At 43.7% G+C, this 21,500-nt stretch overlaps 1 protein-coding gene across 2 annotated transcripts; it reads right to left on the bottom strand.

Moving 5' to 3' along the window:
* Positions 1-236: 236 nt before the first annotated feature.
* LOC115129334 (CCR4-NOT transcription complex subunit 6-like) lies at positions 237-21,440 on the bottom strand. 2 transcript variants are annotated; one of them, XM_029659573.2, is made up of 12 exons: positions 20,962-21,440; positions 19,974-20,098; positions 19,453-19,639; positions 19,122-19,207; positions 18,910-19,014; positions 18,760-18,828; positions 18,455-18,612; positions 18,134-18,288; positions 17,296-17,450; positions 10,150-10,383; positions 9,714-9,922; positions 237-4,909 (listed from the first exon to the last, which is right to left on the bottom strand). In XM_029659573.2, exons 2-12 carry the CDS (start codon positions 20,083-20,085, stop codon positions 4,685-4,687), a joined length of 1,695 nt encoding a protein of 564 aa, XP_029515433.1. In that variant the 5' UTR covers positions 20,086-20,098; positions 20,962-21,440; the 3' UTR covers positions 237-4,684. The 2 variants fall into 2 exon arrangements, with proteins under 2 accessions (XP_029515433.1, XP_029515431.1); XM_029659571.2 differs by lacking the exon at positions 20,962-21,440 and adding an exon at positions 20,850-20,943.
* Positions 21,441-21,500: the final 60 nt, after the last annotated feature.

Raw genomic sequence — 21,500 nt, forward strand, 5'->3', positions numbered from 1 at the left:
CAGATCTGTTCAAACCACATCATCTTATACAACTCATCACAACTGTGTTCGTGATCTTAAAGCCCCATCTTGTGGTCATAAAAATCCTTACCTACTTCGTGGTCCTCAATCCAGTTGGGACATCAGGCTGCAACAATCTTCTGCCACTGGAATCATATTATAATACAGGGAGAAAAATATCACATCAGGGAACCATATTATGTAACATCCACTGCAAAGAATCAGAGGGAGACAGATTGAAACAGTACTTGAATTTATTTATTACAACATAAGTAGGAAAATACATAGCTAGGTAGGAGTAAAGAAAATGTGTTCAACAGAAAACTCATCCAGAGGTGAACCAAGGTGGCAAATTTCAAAAAATAATTAAATAAACTTTACCATCGTCCCTTAATTTTGTATTATTGAGTTTTAAAAACAGCCGACTTGATTCTTTGAATGTTGTGCCAGTGTTTTTTGCTGGTATTCCATGAATGGTAAACAAGTAGTTGGTCCAGTGTATGTACACAGTGAGTGTACTCAGCTAGCTACAAATTGACAATCCTGACCAACCTACCACCACTATCAGCAGGGGCGAGTGTGAAGCCTAAATATACAAGCTGGAGGAAAGAAAATGCTGGAATGGGGTGATCGGAATCAGCAGATATTGCCCTCGGTTTGATAGGGGAAAATAAATGAAAATGTATTAGATAAATTATTTTATTGAAACTCTCAAAAACATTTTCTTAGTGACTGTCTGGGTATTGCCAACTTTCTGGGGAATGGAAATGACCCATCTGAAATTAGGACTATTGCAAGCCAAACTAATTTTGACATGGATAAATGCAATACTCAGGTTAAGGAAAATACTTCCTTCCCTTACAGCCCTACAAGTCATGACAGTGGTATTTGGATGTACTGTATAGAAGGTTAAAGAGGGTGCTTCACATTGACAGAAAGCAACTGACAGGGAGCGCAGTCGGAGTCCTATAAAACATCTAGAAGTCAACAGTAAAAACACCTTGACAGGGAGCCAGTCAGTCCTATAAATACCCTAGAAGTTAACAGTAAACAGTTAGTGATCACTAACTAACCAATGGTCACTAACTCATGGTGACATCAAGCCGTGTTATTCCCCCAATCAAAAACTATTTTTGGGGTTCAAAACGTGAGGGTTAGTAGGCTTGGCGACCTACTCTGTTTAGCCACTGTGAAACAAGAACAGTGAGATGGAACAAATAGTGCTCTCACAGGACCAGTCCATCTAACAGCAAAACAGCTTCAGCTTAGTTTTACACTGGAGTTTGTTTCACACTAGTCAACAATAGTGCGGTCTACAACTGAATCAACCAGTAAGACGCTCCCCCGGTTCTAAGACAACATACATCTTAAGCCTAAGCGACAACCCCACCCCCCAAAATAAGTTGAGAAAAATAAAGTTCAATATCCACGTTTGGAAAGGCAAATTACTATTAGGAATTATTCCTTCAATAAGCATTCTGCGCCCACTTCTAGAGCAAACCAAAGTCGGCCAAGTCCACAGTTAGTCAAAAAAGAAAAGCAAATTATCTACCAAAAAGAGAACCATTGTTGTTGGAGAGGTATGGAAAAGCAATGAGTAAAAGTGAAAACAATGTAGCAATCAGAATACACATTAAAAACACAATTCAATATTTTAGAAAGGAAACATGATACATATTTTATTCACACTTTACAAAAAAGCTACTACAACAGTATCAGCAATTCAGGGTTATCAAACCAGACATTGGTTTCTGTTCAAAACAAATGGGGAAAGTAGGGACCGAAAACAGCTTTCAAACAAGGACATTAATATTTCAATCTTTTTCCTCTGTAAAAATTCATAAAATGCTAACTTTAGCACAGTGGCTTCAGTATCATATTTACTTTAAAAGGTGATCATATTTTATTTAATTGACAAATTGTGGGCTAGACAGGGCAACTATCATAAGTGTGCATCATTACATTTCCTGTTAAAAATGTGACAGTTGCAAGTGTCAGTCACTATTGACATATTTCATGTTTTGGTCCCGGTGATAAAACAGATAGATAACAGCAACATGTCTGTGTGGGCCACCTGACAGCCTGCCCTACAGATGGTACCAGAGTGGCTGGAACCATACAGGGGCTTCAGTAGAGGGGTTAAAAAGACAGGACTAAAGGAATACACTTGACTGTTAAGGGGGTATGACATGGGACTGGGGGTTGGAGGTTATAGGGGAACATGCTTTTGTAGATTCAGAATTCAGATCCGTGGTGGAGGCCGGGGCAGGGTCAAGAGAGGCTAGGTGGCTATGGGGATAGGGAACAATAAAGGGGTTCTAGGAGGGTTCCAGAGTACAAGGAGGGTGCAAAACATTATGGAACTGAGGAGGCTTTACAAGAGGTCTTTGCTTTGCCCCAGAAAAAAACAAGACAAATATTCCATACCTGATTACTAGATGGCTCACCCAGGAGGAGAGATACACACACACCCCATAACATGCTCACAGCTCATACAAAAAAGAATATCCCTAACATAAGCCAAAAGCACATCAAATCTTCACAAATGTCTCCACAGTATTTAAAAATAAACCGAAGAGGTTGTTCTGGCGTTTGCCAATTGTAAATAGTGCAAGACTACAAACTGCGACGGTGAGGCACAATGTTCCGGTTGTACAACACTGGAATTATGGGATAGTGGAGGTGTGATGTGAAATCCCTCTTAGGACAAATCTGAAATGACACCCTATTTCCCCATGTAGTACACTCGAGACCAGAGCCACACAGGACTGGTCAACAGTAGTACACTAAAGGGAATAGGGTGTTATTGGTATCCACAAAGTGTCTCAGAGTAAGGATCAGTTGGGTCTTTTAGATCATAATGAATAATATGGACAGATCCTAGATCAGCAGTCCCACTCGTAGGCTTTTGTGAATACGGGCCTTGGTGTTACTATGGCCTGAACTGTGAATGGTAGGTTAGGTTGGTGGCAGGAAGGCTTATTAATAGAATGGGTGAGAAGCATCAGGAGGTTTCGTCAGTAGATCTATTTACAACCTGAGCAACATGCCCTCAAATCAAAACGACAGCAGGAAACCAATCAATACTGATACATCAAAACAGTTAACCTGGGGGGGGGGGGGTGAACGCCCAGAACAACCCCTTACGTCTTTTGTACAAGCTGGTCATTTGAATTTCTTAACATTTCATGGATAAAAATGTAGTCATAGTTTACAATACAATCCTGTATTTTCCTCAAACCAGATCAGTACAAAAACTGCCAGAAAACAGGTCTTTAGTGGCTCATATACAATCATGTAAAGACTGAATCTACATTTATATTCTGTACAAACACTGGTGGAAAAACCCCACTGCTGTAGAGTACGGAATTTATGGCTGGGGGAAAGTCACTACTGGCCTCAAGAGACAGCGCTACAAGATCTGTGTGTGACCCTGAGAGGATTGCTGGTTTAAACTCCTGCAAATCAGCTAGTGACCTCCCTCTGCTTAAAAAGTAACAAACTAAGTGAAATTTGTTAACAATTCCCCATCCCATTGCCCCTCAGCCAAAACCCCATTCCCTATTACGAAAGGTGGTAACTGGTCCAAACGAAGTCATGAACAAGAAAATGGATGTGTACGCAAACAGGAGGTAGTGTGCAAAAGGGGATTGCCAAGTTATGCAACTAAAATCACAAAATTTGGTTTCAGTCCAGAGAATCCAGATGCGTTTCTAGCACTATGCCTGACCGGCAAGCCGACAAACCTGCGCTAACTAGAGCTAAGCTTGCCACACGTGGGTCCAGACAAGTGTATTTGGTGGCCTGAAGGATAACACGTCTAAAAATCTCAACAGTGAGTCTTAATGCACCAGTGGGGTTAGTTTCTATTGCACCACTTGGATAGGGAGACAATGGACTGAGTTATATTAGTCAATGCAGAGGACTGGTAGCACCAGGTGAGCACCACACTAGTGGACCCACAGAGATGGGCCCTGTAGCAGAGGGGAGGAGCGCTACTCTCTCCTATGGGATGCTCCAGATATATGGTAGATATCTAAGTACCATCACATTGAGCCCAGGTGAGAGAGAAGCGAAGGCCCACCGAGCCTTGGCTGGTAGGGAGAGTGAGACCGACCAGTCTAACACTGTTTTTGCTGGTTTGAGATTGGTATAGGACAGACCATCAGCAGACCATCAGCTCAAATTGAGAAGTGGTGTCCTTTCTCTCCTTGCCTCGTGAAGGGTGTCCACAGCTCTCAAGTGACAGATTTTCTTGTGCCATTGTTCAAGACTGCACAGGTCATGTCAAAGTCAACAAGTCTGCTGGTATTGCTAAAAATGTATCTCAATACCTATAATGGTCCAAGGGGATATTGTGAGATTGGATGCTACCATCCTTTATCTGTTAAGAAGTTACAAAAGCATTATGGGTAAGAATGACAGGGGGATCTAAAACACAAGATAATATAATGGACAGACAGGATTTACTTTAGCATTATCAAAATGAAAACAAGGAAAATAAAAAATATATATCTATAATAACAGAAATCCCTGTCAGCCAGACCTCACTGTACGGCTGATTCTTTTTTAACAGGATGGTTGCCTGTCTTGTCTTGCTCCTTCAGTTTGAAGAAGAGAGGCGATGAGGGAGAGGCAGAAAACCAAATTACAGCGCCCCCCTCCCCTCGGTGATGTCTCACGACTACCTGCGGCCTCCAGGCAGGTGGATGCCATTGACCTGGCCCTGGGGCAGGGTGCTGGGCAGCAGCAGCTCCAGCTGGGTGAACAGGGAGAAGTGGTCAGAAGGGATGTGGGGGTGCGGACAGCCGCTGATACTGTTCTCATGGAGCCAGTTGGAGTCCAGGGGACCCAGGATGCCCAACACGTTGAGCTGAGGCTTGGAGTAGAAGATGTAGTCAATCACACCCTGAGGAGAGAGAAAAAAGGGGGATGAGGGGGATGAGTGAGGAGCAGCCTCTGTTAGGGAAAATGTGTGCCGGGCAATTGGCAGACCCCATTTTAGTTTACCGGACAAATGAGATTTACTGGCCAGATCGAATGGAAACCCAAATAGATCGTCATGTGGCTAATGCCGTTTTAGGAGTGCACAGACCACATGTAAGTGACTGCAATGAATATTGATCTACACAAGCAAAAATAATAAACAATCCAAAGGACAAACTGCTACACGTAACAGAATGCCTACATGTCCAATGTGATTTGTACTAGCAGTTTAGACACAAGACAGACTCAAGTTCACCGCACATTACCTTCTCAGACTGTTGGCTAACCTTAGGCCTAACAGAAAAAAAATGTCAGCAGAGTTTCTAAACCCAGAGGGCCAACCGCGAAATACTTCAGGGAACGCTAGCGAAGCAGACTGCCAGGGTCTTGGATTTGAGAAGTCAATAAAAGTGAAAAATTCCTTCTTGGGTTGTCAATTTGCTCGATCTCTAAAGGCACAGCCTAAATTGGAGCCAATGTCTTAAGTTGAACATGTTATTTTTCCAACATTGTGAAAGTGACAAACTGACATGCCTTTGATTTGAAGGTCTGTCCATGTGCAGATCAGCACAAGATGACCATTAGACACGATGAAATGTTAATGTGCATGAGCTTAGCTAGCCAATGCCGCCATGACATTGCCTACACATGTGAACAGGGATTTTTATCGAGCAGCATTTTTTACACATCTTCATAACTAAATATTTATTGATGTACAGGAAAAGAGAATTATACTATTCCTTAAAATGGAATGATACAACGGCTTGATTTGTTTGATCGTAGCTAGCTACATAGCTAGCTACATAGCCGTCTTTGTATCAAAGATAATTGTGTAGTCTAGAGCGATTTCCTAGGTTAGCTAGCCAGCTATTGTCGTTCTTTTAACGCAACGTAACGTAATCAACACTGCTAGCTAGCCAGCTAGCCCCGAATAGCAGTACAGTAGAAACTATTACACTCAACGGAACGACTTGATTAGTGTAGTGTCAACAACGCAGCCACTGCCAGCTAGCCTACATAGTCAACAACGCAGCCTCTGCCAGCTAGCCTACTTCAGCAGTACTGTATCATTTTAATCATTTTAGTCAATAAGATTCTTGCTACGTAAGCTTAACTTTCTGAACACTCGAGACGTGTAGTCCACTTGTCATTCCAATCTCCTTTGCATTAGCGTAGCCTCTTGTGTAGCCTGTCAACTATGTGTCTGTCTATCCCTGTTCTCTCCTCTCTGCACAGACCATACAAATGCTCCACACCGCGTGGCCGCGTCACCCTAATCTGATGGTCCCAGCGCGCACGACCCACGTGGAGTTCCAGGTCTCCGGTAGCCTCTGGAACTGCCGATCTGCGGCCAACAAGGCAGAGTTCATCTCAGCCTATGCCTCCCTCCAGTCCCTCGACTTCTTGGCACTGACGGAAACATGGATCACCACAGACAACACTGCTACTCCTACTGCTCTCTCTTCGTCTGCCCACGTGTTCTCGCACACCCAGAGAGCTTCTGGTCAGCGGGGTGGTGGCACCGGGATCCTCATCTCTTCCAAGTGGTCATTCTCTCTTTCTCCCCTTACCCATCTGTCTATCGCCTCCTTTGAATTCCATGCTGTCACAGTTACCAGCCCTTTCAAGCTTAACATCCTTATCATTTATCGCCCTCCAGGTTCCCTCGGAGAGTTCATCAATGAGCTTGATGCCTTGATAAGCTCCTTTCCTGAGGACGGCTCACCTCTCACAGTTCTGGGCGACTTTAACCTCCCCACGTCTACCTTTGACTCATTCCTCTCTGCCTCCTCCTTTCCACTCCTCTCCTCTTTTGACCTCACCCTCTCACCTTCCCCCCCTACTCACAAGGCAGGAAATACGCTCGACCTCATCTTTACTAGATGCTGTTCTTCCACTAACCTCATTGCAACTCCCCTCCAAGTCTCCGACCACTACCTTGTATCCTTTTCCCTCTCGCTCTCATCCAACACTTCCCACACTGCCCCTACTCGGATGGTATCGCGCCGTCCCAACCTTCGCTCTCCTCTTCCATCCTATCATCTCTTCCCTCTGCTCAAACCTTCTCCAACCTATCTCCTGATTCTGCCTCAACCCTCCTCTCCTCCCTTTCTGCATCCTTTGACTCTCTATGTCCCCTATCCTCCAGGCCGGCTCGGTCCTCCCCTCCCGCTCCGTGGCTCGACGACTCATTGCGAGCTCACAGAACAGGGCTCCGGGCAGCCGAGCGGAAATGGAGGAAAACTCTCCTCCCTGCGGACCTGGCATCCTTTCACTCCCTCCTCTCTACATTTTCCTCTTCTCTCTCTGCTGCAAGAGCCACTTTCTACCACTCTAAATTCCAAGCATCTGCCTCTAACCCTAGGAAGCTCTTTGCCACCTTCTCCTCCTCCCCCTCCCCTCCTCCCTCTCTGCAGATGACTTCGTCAACCATTTTGAAAAGAAGGTCGACGACATCCGATCCTCATTTGCTAAGTCAAACGACACCGCTGGTTCTGCTCACACTGCCCTACCCTGTGCTCTGACCTCTTTCTCCCCTCTCTCCAGATGAAATCTCGCGTCTTGTGACGGCCGGCCGCCCAACAACCTGCCCGCTTGACCCTATCCCCTCTTCTCCAGACCATTTCCGGAGACCTTCTCCCTTACCTCACCTCGCTCATCAACTCATCCCTGACCGCTGGCTACGTCCCTTCCGTCTTCAAGAGAGCGAGAGTTGCACCCCCTTCTGAAAAAACCTACACTCGATCCCTCCGATGTCAACAACTACAGACCAGTATCCCTTCTTTCTTTTCTCTCCAAAACTCTTGAATGTGCCGTCCTTGGCCAGCTCTCCCGCTATCTCTCTCAGAATGACCTTCTTGATCCATATCAGTCAGGTTTCAAGACTAGTCATTCAACTGAGACTGCTCTTCTCTGTATCACGGAGGCGCTCCGCACTGCTAAAGCTAACTCTCTCTCCTCTGCTCTCATCCTTCTAGACCTATCGGCTGCCTTCGATACTGTGAACCATCAGATCCTCCTCTCCACCCTCTCCGAGTTGGGCATCTCCAGCGCCCACGCTTGGATTGCGTCCTACCTGACAGGTCGCTCCTACCAGGTGGCGTGGCGAGAATCCGTCTCCACACCACGTGCTCTCACCACTGGTGTCCCCCAGGGCTCTGTTCTAGGCCCTCTCCTATTCTCGCTATAAACCAAGTCACTTGGCTCTGTCATAACCTCACATGGTCTCTCCTATCATTGCTATGCAGACGACACACAATTAATCTTCTCCTTTCCCCCTTCTGATGACCAGGTGGCGAATCGCATCTCTGCATGTCTGGCAGACATCAGTGTGGATGACGGATCACCACCTCAAGCTGAACCTCAGCAAGACGGAGCTGCTCTTCCTCCCGGGGAAGGACTGCCCGTTCCATGATCTCGCCATCACGGTTGACAACTCCATTGTGTCCTCCTCCCAGTGCGCTAAGAACCTTGGCGTGATCCTGGACAACACCCTGTTGTTCTCAACTAACATCAAGGCGGTGGCCCGTTCCTGTAGGTTCATGCTCTACAACATCCGCAGAGTACGACCCTGCCTCACACAGGACGCGGCGCAGGTCCTAATCCAGGCACTCGTCATCTCCCGTCTGGATTACTGCAACTCACTGTTGGCTGGGCTCCCTGACTGTGCCATTAAACCCCTACAACTCATCCAGAACGCCGCAGCCAGTCTGGTGTTCAACCTTCCCAAGTTCTCTCACGTCACCCCGCTCCTCCGCTCTCTCCACTGGCTTCCAGTTGAAGCTCGCATCCGCTACAAGACCATGGTGCTTGCCTACGGAGCTGTGAGGGGAACGGCACCTCAGTACCTCCAGGCTCTGATCAGGCCCTACACCCAAACAAGGGCACTGCGTTCATCCACCTCTGGCCTGCTCGCCTTCCTACCACTGAGGAAGTACAGTTCCCGCTCAGCCCAGTCAAAACTGTTCGCTGCTCTGGCCCCCCAATGGTGGAACAAACTCCCTCACGACGCCAGGACAGCGGAGTCAATCACCACCTTCCGGAGACACCTGAAACCCCACCTCTTTAAGGAATACCTAGGATAGGATAAAGTAATCCCTCTCACCCCCCTTAAAAGATTTAGATGCACTACTGTTCCACTGGATGTCATAAGGTGAATGCACCAATTTGTAAGTCGCTCTGGATAAGAGCGTCTGCTAAATGACTTAAATGTAAATGTAATATGACATTTCTGTACAAACACTTCTCCCTGCAGGCATACAGCCATGTATGTCAACCTCTTTGGTGCGGGCTAGTACCAGTTGATTCAACGTTGCAAGTCTGACCTCAAAACAGGCAGGTAGACTGAGTAAGCTACAGAGATAATGTAATTGGAAAGACCTGCACCAACCTCCATAAAATTTGATTTATTATTGTTTTTATTTCTTTAAAAAAATCAGGATGTATTCTGCCAGACATTGTCCAGCAATGTCAGCTTGTGTATTTTTGGGTCAAAAGCAGTCAATTATTTTTCTGCACACGTCAGATTAGATGAAACCTTTACAAAGCAGGTGTACGTTCCAGTAAAGACTGACAACAGGGGGGGGGGGGGGTAGGTCAATTGTAATGTCAGAAAAACAGGATTTCCTGACTAATCAGGACCAGATCAAACAGCAATCTGTAATATGTCAAGAGAAGGCCTCAGAGACAGTGCTTCTGATGTGCTTGTGATTGAGCGCCTCCCTCACCTTGAAGTCGAAGGTGTAGTTGGTGTAAGGCATCAGGCTGTCCTCGTAGGCGCTCTTCAGCTTGAAGCCGTGGGTGATCCTGGAGTTGGACGTGGAGTTCCCGTTCTTGCCGTTGCAGTTAAAGTTGGTGAGGCTGTCGAGGTAGCGCAGCTCCTTGAAGTCCTTGTGGGTGCAGTCCACTCCACCTTGACTCAGGTACTCCACCACGCCTAGGGAGAGACGGTAGGGATTTACATTGGTCCGGTTCAATATGGGGGAATGGGCCAACTAAACATTCAATAAGACATATGTTCATTTTCCATTGCCCTACTGAACACAATGAAGACACTTGTCCACCACTTCATTCACAGTAACCATCACCTAACAGGCAGCTAGTGTGCCCACCACTACACTGCTTGCTTGTACATTTCCCTTCCTTTCTAACTCAGTCACTCACCAGAGTCTGGTAGAGAGTTGAGGTCAGCACAAAGCACTAGAGGGATGCTGTTGGTCTCCCCAGAGACAGAGGAGAGTTTGAGGCTGCGCGTGGCCTTGTCCACGATGTTCTTCACCTCAGACAGGAACATCATGGTCTGGACCAGCTTGACGTCAGAGTACTCCGGGTCCCAGTGCATGTGGGCATTGGCCACCAGTAGGAGCTGTTTCTCCATGCCGTGCAGAGACTTCCCCGCTGGAGAGAGAGAAGTTTGGGGTTTACTTTAAAGGCAGAGCACAGCCAAGGAAAACTCAAGACGGGGAAGCGCAGCAGTCACTCCCCTTTTGAAGTAAAAAGAGTTGTACACACTGGGCCAGATTAAGGAAAATCACAGGCCCCGGGCATTGACTACTCAGACACTGACAAACAGATCAATCTGGTCTTGAATTCAAACAATAGCCCAGGTCAATGAAGCGACAATAAAATATTTTTGTTTAATCGATTACACATACAGTGTATTCGGATTGAAGTCACACCCCCTTGACTTTCTACCACATTGTTAAAGTTGGTTTTCTAAACCTGAATCTACACACAATATCCAATAATGACAAAGCTAAAACCAGATTGGAAATGTTTGTAAATGTATTAAAAATAAAAAGCAGAAATACCTTCACCTAAGTATTCAGACCCTTTGCTATGATACTAAAATCAAATATTTCTCACATGGATCGAATACAACAACCTTAGAGGTTGACCGATTAGGATTTTTCAACGCCGATACAGATTATTGAAGGACCAAAAAAAGCAGATACTGATTAATCGGACAATTTATATAAAAAATAATGACAATAACAATACTGAATGAACACTTATTTTAACTTGATATAATACATCAATAAAATCAATTTAGTCTCAAATAATGAAACATGTTCAATTTGGTTTAAATAATGCAAAAACAAAGTGTTGAAGAAAGTAAAAGTGCAATATGTGCCATGTAAAAAAGCTAACGTTTAAGTTCCTTGCTCAGATCATGAGAACATATGAAAGCTGGTGGTTCCTTTTATCATGAGTCTTCAATATTCCCAGGTAAGAAGTTTTAGGTTGTAGTTATTGTATGACTATTTCATATACCTTTGACTATTGGATGTTCTAATAGGTACTTTAGTATTGCCAGCCTAATCTCGAGGGTTGATAGGCTTGAAGTCATAAACAGCGCAATGCTTAAAGCATTGCTAAGAGCTGCTGGCCAACGCAGGAAAGTGCTGTTAGAATGAATGCTTACGAGCCTGCTGCTGCCTACCACCGCTCAGACAGACTGATCTATCAAAACATAAACTTAGTTATAACATAGAAATATGAGCCTTTGGTCATTAATATGGTCAAATCCGGAAACTATCATGTCGAAAACAAAACGTTTATTCTTTCAATGAAATACGGAACAGTTCCGTATTTTATCTAACGGGTGGCATCCATAAGTCAAAATATTGCCATTACATTGCACAACCTTCAATGTTATGTCATAATTATGTAAAATTCTGGCAAATTAGTTCACAACGAGCCAGGCGGCCCAAGCGGTTGCATATATCCTGACTCTGCATGCAATGAACGCGAGGTGACAAATTCCCTAGTTTAATATTGCCTGCTAACATGAATTTCTTTGAACTATATATGGAGGTTTAAAAAAATATACTTCTGTGTATTGATTTTAAATGCATTAAGGTTTATGGTTAGGTACATTCGTGCAATGATTTGGGCCTTTGTTAACCTCTTGAGTATAGGGGGCAGTATTTAGATTTTTGGATTAAAAACATACCCAAATTTAACTGCCTATTTCTCAGGCCCAGAATATGCATATAATTGTCAGATTAAGATAAAATAAAAAAAAATAAAAAAGTACAACAGAACTGATATTGCAAGTGAAAACCTGGGGGGAAATCCAACCAGGAAGTGGCTTCTATTTTGAAAACTCCATGTTCCATAACCTGCCGTCGCTCCATTTAAAAGGGATATCAACCAGATTCCTTTTCCTACGGCTTCCCTATGGTGTGAAGTCTTCAGACAGTTTCAGGCCTTTATTTTGAAAAATGAGCGAGGAAGATCACATCGCGTCATTGTATGGCTGGGTGCCAGTAGCGTTTTGTATGCGCAACAGAATGGAGCATCCATTTTCTCTCTCTGAAACTACATTCCCAGTTGCTATATTATCGATTATATATTGTAAAAACAACCTGAGGCTTGATTATAAAAAAAAAACGTTTGACATGTTTCCTCGATCATTACGGATACTATTTGGAATTTGTCTGCGATGTCGTGACTGCTCGAGCCTGTTGATTTCTGAACATTACCGTGCCAACCAAATGGAGGTATTTTGGATATAAAAATCATCTTTACGGAACAAAAGTGACATTTGGTTAACTGGGAGTCTCGTGAGTGCAAACATCCGAAGACGAAAAGTAAGAGATTTAATTTATTGCTTCGACTTTCGTGACCAATCTACTTGGCTGCTAGCTGTTTGTAACATTTTGCCTACTGAGAGAGAAGTGCTTACATAAACACTTTGATAGCTTTCGCCAAAAAGATTTATTGAAATCTAACACACCAGGTGGATTAACAAGCTAAGCTGTGTTTTGCTACATTGCACTTGTGATTTCATGAAACTTAAATATTTTTTGTAATTTAATTGGCGCTGTGCAATAGTCTGCAACTGGTGGACCCGCTTCGTGAGTGTGGATTTGTTTACCAAACACGCTAAAAAAACGATCTATTTGGAAATAAATGGACATTATCTAACAAAACATTTAATGTGGAACTGGGATTCCTGGGAGTGCATTCTGAAGATCAAAAGGTAAATGAATATTTATAATGCTATTTCTGAATTCTGTTGACTCCAACATGGCGGATATCAAATTGGCTTGATTTTGTCGTCTGAACGCTGTCCTCAGATTATTGCATGTATGCTTTTTCCGTAAAGTTTGTTTAAAATCTGACACAGCGGTTGCATTAAGGAGAAGTATATATTTAATTCTGTGAATAACACTTGTATCTTTTATCAATGTTTATGAGTATTTCAGTAATTTGAGGTGGCTCTCTGCAAAAATCAACTGCATGTTAAGGAACTACTGAACATTACATTGTTGCGTTAACTCAGATTTTTGGAAATAAATATTAACTTTACAATACATGTATTGTGTAACATGAAGTCATATGAGTGTCATCTGATGAAGATCAAAGGTCAGTGATTAATTTAATCTATATTTCTGCTTTTTGTGGCTCCTCTTTGGCTGGAAAAATGGCTGTGTTTTTTTCTCACTTGGTGACGACCTAACAAACGTTTGCGGTGCTTTTGCTGTAAAGCATTTTTGAAATCAGACACTGGCTGGATTAACGAGAATTCCATCTTTAAAATGGTGTAAAATACTTGTATGCTTGAGGAATTTGAATGAGATGTGTTTTTATTTTATTTGGCGCCCTGCAGTTTTCACTGGCTGTTGACAGGTGGGACGCTACTGTCCCACGTACCCTAGAGAGGCTAAGAGTTTGCCAAAAGGAACCTAAAGGACCTGCATGCCTCTGGTCAGAGGAAACCAAGATTTAACGCTTTGGCCTGAATGCCAAGCATCACATCTGGGAGAAACCTGGCACTATCCCTACAGTGAAGCATGGAGGTGGCAGTATCATGCTGTGGGGATATTTCATGGACTGGGAGACTAGTCAAGATCGATGGAAAGATGAACGGAGCAAAGTACAGAGAGATCCTTGATGAAAACCTGCTGAACCTCAGACAAGCAGATGGTGAAGTGTGATTCATTACTTCAGAGAATGCGTTTCCAAAGCGCCAGAGTACAATGCCTGCAAGCTTTACACCATTCCAGCCAATGCGTGGCATTGCACATGGTGATTGTTCTTGGGAGCAGTTGCTTGGCCATGAAAACATTTCATGAAGCTCCCGACGAACAGTTCTTGTGCTGACATTGCTTCCAGAGGCAATTTGGTGGCATCCTATGACGGTACCATGTTGAAAGTCAGAGCTTTTCAGAACGGCCATTACACTGCCAATGTTTGTCTATGGAAATTGCATGGCTGTGTGTTCAATTTTAGACACCTGTCATAGACAAATCCACTAATATCAAGGAGTGTCCACATACTTTTTAGTGTGTGATATATATTTAGAAACTGGGTTGTTCGAGCTCTGAATGCTGATTGGCAGACGTGGTATATCAGACCGTATACCACGGGTATGACAAAGCATCTTTCTACAGCTCTAAATTAGGTTGGTAGCCAGTTTATAATAGCAATAAGGCATCTCAGTGCTTGGTGGTATACGGCCAATATACCATGGCTAAGGGCTGTACACAGGCACTCCACTTTGTGTTGTGCCAAGCCCTTAGCTATGGCATATACCACACCTTCTCGTGCATAATTTTTTATATAACACTGAAAATAAATGAAATTGTATTTTCAAAGTTCATAAGGAAATTTGTAAATTGAAAAATTCATTAGGCCCTAATATGGATTTCACGACTGAGCAGGGGCGCAGCCATGGGTTGGCATAGGCCCACCCAGACAACCAGAATAAATGTTTCCCCACAACAAGTGCTTTATTACAGACAAATGTATGTGTATTTAACATTTCTGGGATCTTTATTTCAGCTCGGGAAACCGATAATTTGCATGTTGCATTTGAGAGGCTACATACAGTAGGCTACTAAATAAAATGTCCAATGGCACACTGACTCATCTAATGATAAAGATGAAGCCATAGGCTACTCACAGTGAAGGCTGATGCACTTCTCATCTGAAGATGAGAAGTGCAGCTACTTTGAAAATGTTTTGAAGATGAAACAGTGCAAAAATTTCAGCGAGACAACTCGAAAGCGAAATCCATTAATGCCAAGATAATGTAAGTCATTGCCCTTGACAATCAACCGCTCTGTTGTGGATGTTGCCTTTCGCCTACTGGTCGAGCACATCGAGCCCTGGTTCACACGGCCAAGTAGGCACTATTTTCCCCTACCAGAGTTGGAGTATTGTTGAATCGCACATCCACGAGCTACTTGCTATGGGTGTTGCAGCTATTAGAGTCACAACTGACATTTGGACTAGCGACATCAGCCCCATGAGCAAGCGGAGTCTGACAGCACAGTTGGTTGACAAGGATTTTGTACCGAGGAAAGCCATATTGAATGTTCAAGAATGTGCTGGTTCTCATACAGCAGCTGCCATTTCAATGGCATTTGAGAAAATGTTTGAAACTTGGAAAATCTCCCAAAAAGTTCACTCTGTGAATCGTGACAATGCACGTAACACGACAAAGGCTTCGGAAGAATACGGAGTCGCCAGTTTGCCATGCATGGCACAACTGGCTGTAAATTAAGGTTTTGGTGCCCAATGTAGCATGTCTGACAATGGCAACAGGTAGGAAGATTAGGTAGGAAGTCATTTTAAAACACTCACCGCTAGCATACAGCCACCTGCAAGCAATACAGGAGCAGCTTGGAGTGAAAATTCAAAGACTTAATTAAGTCGTTTCCAACAGATGGAACAGTCCTATTTACATGGAGAGCCTGCTGGAACAAAAATGAGTGCTTGGCATGTACACTACCGACTAGGAGCTCCCTGCAACAATCAGTACAAACCAGCGGACTCATTGAAAACATGAACAGTCCTAGCTCCATTCGAACAACTGACCCAAGAAATAAGCTCTTCAACTGCGTCTGCACAAGAAATTCTGTGGCATTCTGAGCCTCTTTACTGTGTCACCACCATGCTCGATGCTAGGTACAAGGAACGCTACTTCGACGCAGACAAAAAAAAAGGGTTACTGTGAAATGTTAGACAAGATGGAAATGGACACAGTAACAGCACACACCCAAGAAGAAGACCCGCGACTGAAGAGGCCATGGACAGACAGGGCTGAAACTTCACTGTTTGACATATATGATGAAATCCTGGTTGTAAGTGAAAGAAATAAGTTTTGTTTATGTTTTACTGGTAATGGGGACATTTTGGGGGGGTGTGGGTGTGTCAGACCTATTTCCATTTTCTGTTACTACATCAGCCAACATTTGCCAAAGTTCACCTACAACTAATGATCCTTTGAAATGAAGGAATAAAGCAATACGTTGTATTAAGATGTACTACTACCCCCCCATTATTTGCAGATACTAGGATGCCTGAGAACCTACCATTCCCAGGACAGATGCACTTGGATACTGGAGAAGGAACAAGCACCGTTTCCCCCATGCCCCCATCCTAGCCCGGGTTCTCCCTGTACTAGTGTGGCCAGTGAGCACCTTTTCAATGCTGCTTCATACATTGTAGACGAAAAAGAGAAAGATTCTCTTGACAAAGCCGAGCAGGTCCTCTTTGTGAAGAAAAACCTCCACCAAATGTTAAAATTGTAAATGGTTGGTCATATTGTAACCCAGGCATCTAGTGTCACTGGAAAAATGTTTACTAAGCCCAATGGATTTTCTGTTGTTCATTCATGGCTGGCATAGGTCAAGAGTTCCATTTCATTTTAAAGTGTAAAAAAAAAAAATACAAATATTTCTTAAATGAAAGATTAGATGAGTTGTAAATTTGCTCTCATTTTACTAATCAAGTCAGTTGAGCACATTTGAAAAGGTTAAGTTGTGCCATTTATAGCAGTTTACGACAGTAGAGTCATTTTGCCAAGCATTTAAAGCTAAAATGATTAACTGCATTTTAGTTACAACCAATATTTATTTGAAAGCATTTAAGTTTCTCCATACGGTCAAAACTGGGTAGTAGGAAGAGCCACCAATAACTTCACCATCTTTGTAACGCAGGGCAGCTAAAATATTTGTCTGTCGTGCGATAAAATACATTCACGGATGTTTAATTTTTCTAATTTAAGTTAAACAATTTGTTCCTAACTGAACAAATTAACATATGACACCATTTCAACTATTTAACTGTAACGCTTACAAGGTTGCTAAAATGTTAAATCTTTATTTTTTTGGGGGGCGATATTGGAATCGGCCAAAAATGTCATATCGTTGCAACCCTACTTATACTTGTTCAGTCTTATGAACTCCAAAGGAGTAAGAACCAGATGCTAGGTGTGGGGTCTAGGGTGAGAAATAGGACGGGGCCACAGGCAGGGTCTAGGGTGAGGAATAGGACAGGGCCATAAGTACTCACAGGATTCCTCCATCATCTCCTTGCGGACCTCCAGCAGTATGGCCACTCCGATGTTGTCCTTGGTCATGACCCTGTTGAGCATGGCCTCCGAGCCCTCAGAGTTAGCCATGGCTAGCTGGTTAAACTCCACCGTGTGCTTCTGCACCACGCTGAACCTGAGAGGAAGGACAGAGCAAGAAAGAGAGAAGCAAGGGTAGACAGGGAGAGAAGCAGGGAGAGGTGTTATAAAAGTCTATCACTAACCAGGTTTCCATCCAACCTTTATGCAATTAAAGTCAGATAGAAAAGGACGGAAACATCACATTTGTCAGATTAACTTTCCAAATGTAGACAAGGCGGGATCTTTGTTTAAAAAATGTATATTGATAACCATCACATTAAATAAACTTGAGTCAGGCGATGACGTGTTGTCCTCCCACTACAACTCGGAAAAACATGCAGGTTATTAGGCTACAGATTAAATAAACTATTAACTTCAGGGTAGTGAAAGTGCACGGTGATGAGCTTTCTGTTCCTCTCCAATAAAAATCAAGGGTGTTATTCTGGTGACATGATCGATGCTTGGTTGCTGTTTGACAAATAAATAGCTCTTATCCATAATAATCTCATCATGTAGGTAGCCTACCCATCCCATCTGTGAACTGTTGGCTAGAGAGCATGTGTCAAGACCAGAGTGGGACATTAGCTATATAATTAATAGCCATCAGCGGAGATTAAAATACAATGGAAGCCAATGTAACTAGTAATTTTTTATATTCAAATTAAAAATCTGTTGCCAATGGTATGGATACCTAGCAATTGAGTGTTGAGGTCAGGGGGAAACTTCAGTTGCACTCACTTTTCTGTCCTGTAGAATACTGCGCACCCGTCCACATGTTTGCGGTCAGACTCATGCATGGTTCTGGCTCGAGACTTGGGGCTGAAGAAGCCCTCATAGCCCTGCTCCTTCAGCTCTGGCAGGAAGTACTGGTAGTACTGCTCTGTCTCCACTTCCTGTTGAAAACAAAGCAATAACATGAGTGGACAGATATGACTGAATGCAACCATAAGATGTACCAGAGAAATCCAGTGTGCGCACTTTGGGCAATCAGTTACATGAATTGATCAGAGAAACCAAAAGGACAAAAGCTGTTTATCCCTGGTTGAGCTAAACACGTACCTGTAGGCTGATGATGTCAGCGCTGCAGTTCATGATCTCCTGCATGATGGACTTCTTCCTGTACTCCCAGTTGAGGGCCCAGGAGGGGCAGTAGCCGTAGAGCTGGCGTGTGGCGTACTTATCACACAGCACGTTGTAGCACATAACAGAGAACAATGCTGAGAGGGAGGAACAGGGAGAAAAATAGGAAATAGCATCTTATTCACCTTAATGCTTTTCCTCCTAATTTATACTTATATTGAATTGTGGTTTTGTGTCATGTGCTGGGGTACTGTGTGTACAGGGACTGTCTGCTGGCTTCTCACCAGAAGGCCTCGTCTGGTCAGGCTCCTGAAGTGCGATCCACGACCGGGACGGGGGCTGCTCTGTGGGGGCTGGGAAGACAGTTGTCCACCTTAGCCATAGATATTATTTAAAAAATAGTACCAAAAACAGTGTGAGAGAGGCAGACTTACTGCATTTGATTGAACCTGCCAGATTGTCCAGCAGGTAGTTGAGCAGTTTCCTGGTGCCATCATGCTCCTGGTACAGGCTCATGATTTCTTGTGCAAGAGGGTTTCCTGTTAGGAGTGAAGAACACAATGTTGAATGACATCAAATAAATGCTACGGGATAACAATGGGGTCTCTAGGACAGAATTGTTACCAAGACGATAAGCCACACTCACCTTTCAACCCCAGTGTTTGTAACTGAAACAGTTTCCCCAATTCAAATGGAAGAACCCGCAACTGGTTGTTATTTAAAAGCAGTTCCCTGTTGAGGGCGGACACATGGAAACGCAAGTGTCAGAGACTAGCCCCCCTGACAATACAGCCCCTTCCTCAACCTTCCCATAAACCATAAACACATTTACCAGTCATCAATACAGGCAAAAGCAAATCTTCTGTCAACCAAACAGGCTTTTTAAAATGGGACAGTGGTTATTTTCAGCACCAACCAGTTACAAGCCCAGTTTAGATCAAAGTGAATCGTGGGAATCATGGTTCCCAGCGAATCACCTGAGAGACACCATGTTGCCGAGCTCTGCCGGCAGGCTCCTGATCTTATTGGACGATAGATCCAGGTACAACAGGTTGTGTAGTTTGGCAATGTCGGGTGGGATGCGCGACAGACAGTTGTCAGCGATGTGTAGGGCAGTGAGGTGGGTCAGAGTCCACAGAGACGGGCTCAGGCTCCTGACATTACCTGGAGACAGAAATGTGGAGGGGGGAGACCGGTAGATAAATATACACTGGTGAGTCAGGTCTCTGTTTGATGGCTTTCTATGCAAAGCAGATACAGGTTGACTTCTACCCAATTTGAATGGACATAAGTAAACACTCATGCTGGACTTCCTGGTTGAGACAGAGACAAAATACAGGCCTATAATAGAGGCCCTTATCTTCAAAGGATGACGAGAATGCTGGTCACATTACAAAAAAGGTTGAGAGAAACTGGCCTAGACTATCCCCACATGCTGAGTCCTAATATGAGAACAGCACCCCTCCACAGCCTCCGGGCCAACCCCTGCCGTGCTCACCAGTGATTTCCAGCTCAGGCCAGTAAGACTTCTTTCCATTGGCTGCCTCCTCAGTTGACATGATGGTGTACATCCGCCTGGGGTCTGGCGGGTCATATTTTTCTTTGGGCATTCCTGCTGTAACACTGTGTAGAAAAGGTTTAATAACTATTAACATTTTTCAATGATAAAATACATTCCAAACACCTTGAGGTATACATTGTGCAAATCTAAAAAAATAAATAAAGAATGACTTCACTAATGCTACTTTGCAAACACGCAACAGGCCGGCCATTCAGCACATCCTTGTAACTTTTCAAGAGGGTGTCATTTGAGTTTGACAACTTCTGGAAATGAGGCTCAAGAAAGATGTGGCTATTATTGGCTGGCAGATACTAATTTCAGAAATAAACTCAGTTACAATGTCACGAGAATGTATTGTTTTACAGATTACCGCCCAGTGATTTAAATAAAGTTGTATTTATTTAATATTCATGGTATGACTTAAGTTAAATAACTAGCCAATTAGCTAGCTGCACACCAGGTCGCACAAAGCAATAACCACAATCACCAGCTAATTATAACAAATTGGCTTTCCAGCTAATTGAGTGGCGCGTTGAAGCCATAAAGTCAGGAAAACAATTGCTAACTGGCCTAACATGTTAGCTAGGGGCTAGGTAGCAAGTTAGCTAACGGTCATTAATACCGAATAACTTCGCGAGAATGATAGTTAGCTAACCAATTAATTAAGATAAGGTTCGCGTAATTATTTTATAACAGACCATAACATATGAGCTAGGCTAGCTGAGCAACAGCAAACGTTAACTAGCTAACGCACTTATGTTATGGCTAACTAGCAAACCCCCGCTGAAAGCTAGATAGCCACATTTTTCTAACCTGTCCGACTTCATATGGCCAGGTAAAGTAATATCCACGCAGTAGTAATTTGAAACATGAGTTGTGGATCTGTCTCATCCAAATAAACTCGTCGCTTGTGTTGATGTTTTACCTGCAAACGCATACCAACTCGCGAGGACGTGTGCGTGCTCTTTTGTTTCTACTTGCTTCACTCGTTTCCGCTGCTGTATCACAGGGAGAAAACAAGCATCATGGCGACTGTCAGGACTCTTTTTTTCCTTCTCTACGATGACAACGCTTGATTCTATTGGCTGGCTTTTGGACGGACCGCACCATCTGTGGTTGAACCAACGACTTTGGGCGAAAATGTATGGACCAAATGCAACTTCAGGGGTGTGTTCAAGAATCAACAGCTGTTAATCAAACTGCTATGATATCACATGGCTCTGAACTTAATGAGGTGAACCATTCATTGGTCATTATAATGAGCAAATCATGGCCACTGTAATCCAACTCCTAATGAAGGGGCAGGCTGAGCTATACACTAAACTATGTTCTTCAAACACTTGTTTCTTCACTTGACTGGAGACCATGCAAACTATCAGCATATGGGTCTGGAATTACTGGCTTACTTCTTCTGATGCGGGAAAAAGAGAATTGGATGCAGTCAGACTGTCTACACAGGTCCCA

Source organism: Oncorhynchus nerka, linkage group LG5, assembly GCF_034236695.1.
Source record: "Oncorhynchus nerka isolate Pitt River linkage group LG5, Oner_Uvic_2.0, whole genome shotgun sequence".
Lineage (NCBI taxonomy): Eukaryota > Metazoa > Chordata > Actinopteri > Salmoniformes > Salmonidae > Oncorhynchus > Oncorhynchus nerka.

What these genes read in the sequence shown, in the direction of transcription:
- LOC115129334 (XM_029659571.2), bottom strand. An exon ending in GGCAGGTTCAATCAAATGCA is followed by an intron (nt 18,829 to 18,909) that starts GTAAGTCTGCCT and finishes CTGTCTTCCCAG; the next exon opens with CCCCCACAGAGCAGCCCCCG. An exon ending in CAACTCTCTACCAGACTCTG is followed by an intron (nt 9,923 to 10,149) that starts GTGAGTGACTGA and finishes GTCTCTCCCTAG; the next exon opens with GCGTGGTGGAGTACCTGAGT.